The 7,956-nt window shown below is 48.0% G+C and overlaps 1 protein-coding gene across 1 annotated transcript in view; it reads right to left on the bottom strand.

Annotated features, from left to right (window-relative positions):
• Positions 1–1,691, bottom strand: part of EFNB1 (ephrin B1) — a 47,822-nt gene extending 46,131 nt beyond the window's left edge. The window contains exon 1 of the mRNA XM_033072477.2: positions 1,576–1,691. Coding sequence (XP_032928368.1) covers positions 1,576–1,691 — 116 coding nt within the window. The remainder of the gene's footprint in view (positions 1–1,575) is intronic.
• Positions 1,692–7,956: the final 6,265 nt, after the last annotated feature.

Raw genomic sequence — 7,956 nt, forward strand, 5'->3', positions numbered from 1 at the left:
CAAACTGGGAGAAAAGTGGAAGCAGACAAACTCTGAGCTCTGAACTGGGTGCGAAACTAAGGGTGGACAACCACAATTCCTGAATTCAGGGGGAACTGAGAGTGGGCAACCACTAAAATCCAAACTGGAGAAAAACTGAATCCAGACAACCTCTGAGTTCGGGAAAACCAAAGAACCCCCTCAAGCTCTTCCCGGACACCCCAGCAGGGAGGGACATCTCCAATGCCACCACTCCAGGGCTCAGTGGGAAGTCCTGGAGAGTCACCCCCATGCCAGCTGATGGCCACGGCCTCCTCCCAACTTCCCAATCGTCAGCAGCTTAAGGAAAAGGCAGGATAAGGAAGGGAAGAGGGGTGACATGGCATCCTCCACCACCAAGCCTTTTCCCAAATCAAAACTCTATTTTCTGGAACCAATCTGCCTGCCCCTCTCCAAGCTCACGAATCCAGAGGGGCGATTCCCGAGGGAAAAGGCTCTCTCTGCTCCCAGCCAAGTGACACAACTCCCAAAGAAAGGAAAGGAAAAACACACCGAGGAGAACGAAGGCACGGAGCCGCCGTCCCAGCGCTTCCAGAGCTGGGGACACACAAAGTGTGCCTGCAAAGTTCCTTTTTCCCCACCAAGAAACCAAGGAAATCAACATTTGGTTGGAATACGTGTCCAGGCAAGAAGGTTGTCCAAATTGTTTCGGTTCTTTCCAACCCTCAAAAACTCTTTGGATTATTTTTGGGTTATTTTTTGCCTTGAGAAGTGCGGTGGGGGAAAAAAAAAAGCAGGCTAAAAGTAGGAATTTTTTTGAAGGGAGAAAGGAGTAAGATAAATAAACACTCCACGATCTACAAGATAAAGCTGAGCAAGGGCCACCGACCCATCCTGACCACCAGCCTTAGTGCAGGGGCCACCAAACACTCCCCACTCCTGCTCCTCCTGGCCCTTCATATCGTTCCTGCACGGCAGCCGCGTCCACATCCACGGATTTATATAGAAAACAGATAAATTTATAGAATTTAGGTGTCTGTACAGGCGGAGCAGCCCCACCGCCCGCTTTGTTCGGACCCAGCCCGAGGTGGGGGCGGAACGAATCCCCTCGCCTTCCTCCGCGGCAGATTTCGGATGAGAAAACCCAAGGAAAAAAATAATAGCAAAAAAAAAAAAAAAAAAGGTAATAAATCCAAACGCTGGAGGGAAGCGGCGATCCGGGAAAAAAAAAAAAAGGCGTGAAAAATGAAAAAAAAAAATCAAAAATCAAGAAACAAAACGTGGTTTTCAAAAATAAAAACGAATTTCAAGAGAGGAAAAGCTGTGAGAAGTAAAAGCATAGTTAAAAACGGGGGGGAGGAAAGGAAAGGAGGATTTTTTTTTTTTTTTGGTACGAAAAGCAGCGCGGCGCCGCGGGTCCGTCCACAGCCGGGGGTCGCTCCGTCCGCTGCCCGCAGCCTCCAGGAGCGATTTTACCTTAAAAACCTCGCTGTTTCCGTTCAATTCCCATTTAGAACAACGTTTCGGTGCCTTTTTCCCCGCGGGGGGTGCGAGGCGCGTCCCTCCCGACCCTCCCCCTTCTCTCGCCGCACGTACTTGGGGTTCGCGGAGCTCCACGACACCGGCTCCAGGCTCTTGGCGAGCGGCGCGGCGAGGCGGCACAGGGCCAGTAGGACACCCAGCAGCCACCGCCCGCCGCGGGGCCGCGCCATCGTCCCTCGGCGGCGGGACGGGCCGGGCGTCAGGCGCCCATCACGCTCCGCCGCCGCCTCCTCCCGCTCCGCTCCCTACCCGCCGCCTCCGCCCGCCCCGCACCGACTGAGGCGCCGCCCGCCGCGGCAGCCGCTCTACCCCTCCGCGCAGGCAGCGGCGCGGACAGCCCGGACGGGCGGCCAATGGCAGAGCGGAGCGGGGGGGGCCTTGCGGGAGGGCACGCCCATTGTGGGTTCTTAAGGGGAGCGCGGTGAATTTTTGCTTTTTTAATGCCCCCCCCGGTTACCGGCCCTTGCTACCGGGTTACCGGGGGCAGGGTGAAGAGGCGACAGCATTGGGGACGAGTTGGCAAAGCGCCGGTATGGGCCCTCCACCGGTTTATCCCCAGCCCCGTCGAGCCCGTCGCGCCCCCCCCGCTGCGCGCCGCGCTTGGCCTCGCCCTCCCGTTCAGCCGCGATCCTACAGCGCCCCCTAGCGGACGCCGCCAGCTACGCCCAAAGCGGCGGCGGGGCCGGGACGGAACCGAAATATTCCCAAAAATCCCTGGATTGGGAGGGGTTTAAAGGGTTTCACCGCTTTGGGATTTTTTCAGGAGGGTTGGAGAGTATTTAAATTTTTAATTTAAAAAAAAATAAAGTTTTGTAATTTTTTTCTCATTTTTTCGGGTTTTTTTCAAAGGTTTTGTTCATTTTTTGGCCCATTTTTAAAAATTATTTTCCACTTCTTTGACGTTTTGGAGGGTCTCTTAAATATTTAAAAATATTTTCACTTTTTACAAAGCTTTTTTAAAAGATCTTTCAATATTTTTCGACTTTTTTAGAGGGTTTTTTTTAATATTTTGCATTTTTAAGAATTTTTTTTAGGGTTTTTCAGGTTTTTAAACTTTTTTCACGTTTTTAAAAGGTTTTTCAATTCTTTCTACTTTTTGAAGGATTTTTAAAGTAATTTCTGATATTTTGAACTTTGTTTAAAGATTCTTTTGAGCCTTCTAGGCTTTTTAAAGCGTTTTTAAAATATTTTCATTTTACCAAGTTTTTTGATATTTGGGTATTTTTTACTTTTTTACAGGGTTTTAATTTTTTTTTCCCAGATTTTTGATTTTTTAAACTATTTTTAAATTTTCCCCATTTTATGTATTTTTTTCAGTTTTCTGATTTTTTAACAACATTTTGAAGGTTTTAGCAATTTTTTTCCCAAGGTTTCTTGATTTTTTAAGTCCTCTGAACTTTTTAAAAACTTTCAATGTTTTTTTTTTATTTCCAGAATTGTTTAGAGCTTTTCTTCCTTAATTATTTTTTTAATTTTTTAAAAACTTTTGAGGGGCTTTGAAGTTCTTTTAAAATTTTGTTTAAATTTTTATTTAAAATTTTATATTTGTGGCAAATTTTTTTATGTGTTCTGGACATTTTGGAGTTTTTGTAATTTTTTTTTTTTTAGTTGTCCATTGGGAGGGAGGAGCCAAAATCCAGAATTAATTTTCTTCCTATTAAGAAAATCTTTAGAGTCACTTCACTTTCTGTTACAACAACAGTAATAAACCCCTTTGGAATTGGTTTAATTTCTATTAATAAAATAAAAACAAAATCAAATAAAACCCCCTCCCGAGTCTGTTCACTTTTTATTAAGGAAATTTTTAAAAACCCCTCAAGTCAGTTCCTCTCTGTTACAAAAATAAACCAACAAATTTTGGCGTCACTTTCATTTGTGTTGAGAAAATTGAAAAACAAACAAAAAAAGTCACTTTGGAGTGCAAAAATAAACCAAAACCCCCTGGGTCCCTTTGGTTTTTATTAAAATAATTCAAATTAAAGCTCAAAAAATTCCAAAAAATGGCGGAGTTAGTTCCTGTTCATTCCCTGTTCATTCCCTGTTCATTCCCTGTTCATTCCCTGCCCATTCCCTGTCCATTCCCTGTTCATTCCCTGCCCATTTCCTGTTCATTCCCTGTCCATTCCCTGTTCATTCCCTGCCCATTCCCTGTTCATTCCCTGTTCATTCCCTGTTCATTCCCTGTTCATTCCCTGCCCATTCCCTGTTCATTCCCTGTTCATTCCCTGTTCATTCCCTGCCCATTCCCTGTCCATTCCCTGTTCATTCCCTGCCCATTCCCTGTTCATTCCCTGTTCATTCCCTGTTCATTCCCTGCCCATTCCCTGTCCATTCCCTGTTCATTCCCTGCCCATTCCCTGCTTGTTCCTGGTTCTTTCTGCCCGGTTGTGGCCCATTCCCTGCCAATTCCTGTCCCATTTCTTCTTTCCCTGCGCCTTCCTCACTTTTCCTGCTTTTTCCCTGCCCATTTCCTGCCCATTTCCTGCCCATTCCTGGCTCTCCCTGCCCATTCCTTACCCATTCCTGTCTTTTCCTGCTTTTCCCTGCTCCTTCCTGGGTATTCCTGCCCATTCCCTGCCTCTTCCTGCCTCTCCCTACCCATTCCTGGGTCTCTCTAGCTGTTCCCTGCCCTCTCCCTAACTGTTCCCAGCCTATTCCTGCTCTCCCTGCCCATTCCTTGCCCGTTCCTGGATATCCCTGCCCATTCCCTTCCCGTTCCTTCTCTCCCTGCCCATTCCCTGCCCATTCCTTGGTATCCCTGCCTGTTCCCTGCCCGTTCCTGGGTATCCCTGCCCATTCCTTGGTATCCCTGCCCATTCCCTGCCCGTTCCCTGCCCGTTCCCTGCCCATTCCCGGGTATCCCTGCCCATTCCCTGCCCGTTCCTGGGTATCCCTGCCCGTTCCCTGCCCATTCCCGGGTATCCCTGCCTGTTCCCTGCCCGTTCCTGGGTATCCCTGCCCTTTCCCTGCCCGTTCCTGGGTATCCCTGCCCGTTCCCTGCCGTTCCCGCTCTCCTGCCCCTCCATCCCTGCCGATGACATCAGGTCCTGTTGCCATGGCGATGCCGCTCTCCCAGCACAGGCTCGGGTGGGGATCCGGAGCCCGGGAATCCTTTGGAAGGAGGGAGGCTGATGCCCCCCCAGCTCCCCTGTGCCCAACACCCCCCACCCCGGCCAGGAGAGAGCAGGATCCCTTCAGGATCACTTTGGGAACACTTTGGGATCAGACCCTGTGGCCTCACCCCAGTCTGGTGCTGTGGGGGATGTGGATCCTTGGGATGAGGGGAAGGAGCAGGTGAGGCAGGCACAGGTGAGGCAGGCACGAGCTTCCAAAGGTCACCACTTTATGGAGAGTTCCTCGGCACAGCCACACCTGGCACGCCGGGAAAAACCCGGATTGTGGTTTCTGCCCACTCTGGAATGTGTCAGCGACACCAAACCAAACACTCACAGGCGGGAGAGGCCCCGTGCAACGGGAACAGGTCTCATCCAGGGCAGTGGGACACCTTGGAGAGCTGAGAGTCAGTCTGGGAGAACAGGAAAACTCCTTCCCATCCCTCCTGGTGCTGTCCCTCAGTAGGAAACACCGGCCCAGGGAAGCAGAGCATCTGATTTTCCCACCCAGCCGTGGGAAGGAATCAGGAACCAGGGTGATTCCTTGGATGATTCAGGGGAAAAAAAACAATAAATTACATGGGAGACGGTTCCCTGCCTCAGGTGCACCGGTGACATCGAGATCTGGGCTGGGTTCCAGGTGGGAGAAGGAAGGGATCCATATCCTGGGGGGCTGAGCCAGGGGGCTCTGAGCAGCTCCAGGGGACAACAAACCCCATCCCAAAATCCCATGGTGGGTGATCCTTGTGTTTCCATAGGGAGTTACAGGGATTTCCATCTCCCTGCCCTGCCCTGGCACTCCTGGGGCTCGCATGGACATTCCCATGTGGATGTCACGAGTTTTGCGGGGCTCAGCTCCCACCCAGCTCCATCCTGGGCTGCTGCTCCAGGCTCCCATTCCATGAGGGGTCCAAGAGCCACTCACAGACCTGGTGCTTGCTATAACAGAAAAGGGCATTGTTGAATTCCCAATTTCTTCACCTTTTTGGAGCCTCGTGCCTTACCCATGCCCCCTTCCCGCACATCCCACTGCTCCCTTCTCACCCCGTGTGGCTTCCAGACTCTTGGTTTCCCTCTCCTTTCTCTTCACCTCCCTTGAAACCTCATTAAAACAACATTTTTGGGGATGATCTGATTCCCAAAAATGAGATTTTCTCCCACCTGCTCCACTCCAAAAAGACTGGACTGGTGACACCCAGCATCATTCCCAGCTCTTCCACCTCCCTCCCTGCTGACAGAGTCTCTCCGAGCCCAATCAGCCCCTCATCAAGCAGCCCAATGTATTCCACAGCCACTTCACATTTAAATTACCTGAGAAATCTCCGAGCGAAAAAAAAAAAAAAAAAAAAAAAAAAAAGAAAAGAAAAGGAAAAATTCGGCTGAACACCAGGAAAAAGTGCTTAGTGCAGAAATCCGGGAGATGGTTCCCCCAGGAAAGCGCTGGAGTTATTTAAAACTCACCTAAATAAAACATCGGTGGGGAATAAACTCCTCTCATCCCACAGGCACCGTGGGACCAGGGAGATATTCCCCTAAAGTGTGTTCCAGGATGAAAGGGATGAGATCCCACCGGGCTGGCACGTGGATCCCCAACACCCTGGTTCCCTCTCCCTGGAAAGAGCTTTTCCAAGGAGCCCTGCACAGATGGGACCAAAATTCATGATTAACCCCAAATTTCCGCTAAAAAAAATAAAGAAAAAAAAAAAGATTTTATTTAAGGATATGGGACGCACGGAGACATCCAAAGAGCCTCGTCCCACGGAATTACAGCCAGCCAGGCAGGATGGGTGCCAGGGAAGCAGAGAAATCAGAGCATCAAAACCAGCAATGAAGGTGATGTCAAGGACTCGCCTTTCCCGTGATTTATCCCATCATTCCCGCGCTCAGGCTCCGGGAATCTTGCACCTTCTGCAGATGTGCTGCCTGATTAAAATGATGCAACATTTTTTGCTGGCTGTGTCATAGGATTTCAATTTTTAAAAAAGCCTCATTTTCCACCTGGAAATCCGGGCGCTTCTCAGCTGCCCCAAGGGGAGAGGGAAAAGGGGAGCTGAGAGTGTTTAATCCATCGGGAAAGGATAGAGCAGGAAAATGCAGCAGCACGAGGCCGTGAGGCTCCAGAGGAACATTTTATGGGGCTGAGAAGTCGCTGCATAATAGGCTGGGGAAGGAAGTATTAAAATCTTTAACCGGTTTTCAGAGCCGCGATAATTAAGGTGTTGCAAGCTACAATTGCCTGGAAAAAAAAATCCAAAGGCAGGGAATAAGATTTTTATCGCTTGCAGAAGTGGCCACTCATGGATTTGGGGTTTAAAAAAAAATTAAAGAGAAAGAATAAAACCCTGCAAGAAAGGGAAAAATTCAAAGGTGGTTGAAAAGGGGTTGGGCTGGAGATGGAAAGTGGGAGCTGGGAGTCAGGGAAGCATTGTCTGGAGTCCAGCACTTTAATCTGGAGTTTAATGGAACTGGAGTAGAGGTTTAATCCTAAATATCCTCACTGGAGCAGCTCCCTTTCCTGCGCACCTCTGGGAAGGGGGGAATGTTGGCTTCGATGAATGAGGCCGCAGAAATGGGTGAGAGAGGCTGAATTCCCTCCTGGCTCAGGCAGGACACATCATCCCCATCTCCAGCAAATCCATGACTTTGGCTGTGCCCTGGGAAAGAGCAGAGTGGGGCTGAGGGCTGACAAAGGGAGAGGGAACACAAAAACCACCCAAAAAAAATCCCTGCAGGCAGCTGGTGCCACTCTAAACATGGAAATAGGGCAACAGAGGGGTCCTGAACATCCAGATATTCCCAAAAAAACCAGACAATGCATCCTAAAAACCCCACCAGAAGTAAATCACTTCACTCTTGAAAGAACAAAGGTGAGATGTGTGTGAGCTGCCTTTAACTCTTCGACCATTATTGTTGAAAATATCAGGAAGAAGCCTCAAATTGGCTGGAGAAGGAGCAGCCCTGAACGGCACAGTGGGAAATTGCAAAAGGAATATGGTGGGAAAAGAAATATCGATAGATACATATTCATGTGTATACAGATATATATATATATATATTTGTATGTAATTTTGTATATAGATATGATTTATATGTAATTTTGTAGATACATATGAAGGTAAATATGTATTAGTATGTGGGTATGTATGGATTTTATATATTTATATGTGATATAGGAATTTTTGTATTAATGTATTATATGTGTATATGTATATAATGTAACATATCTATATAATAGCATATATATACACATAGATATACGTGTATAACATATATAAACCTATATAAATATATATAACATATATAAATATATATATAACATATA

Source organism: Catharus ustulatus, chromosome 14 (genome assembly GCF_009819885.2).
Source record: "Catharus ustulatus isolate bCatUst1 chromosome 14, bCatUst1.pri.v2, whole genome shotgun sequence".
Taxonomy (NCBI): Eukaryota; Metazoa; Chordata; class Aves; order Passeriformes; family Turdidae; genus Catharus; species Catharus ustulatus.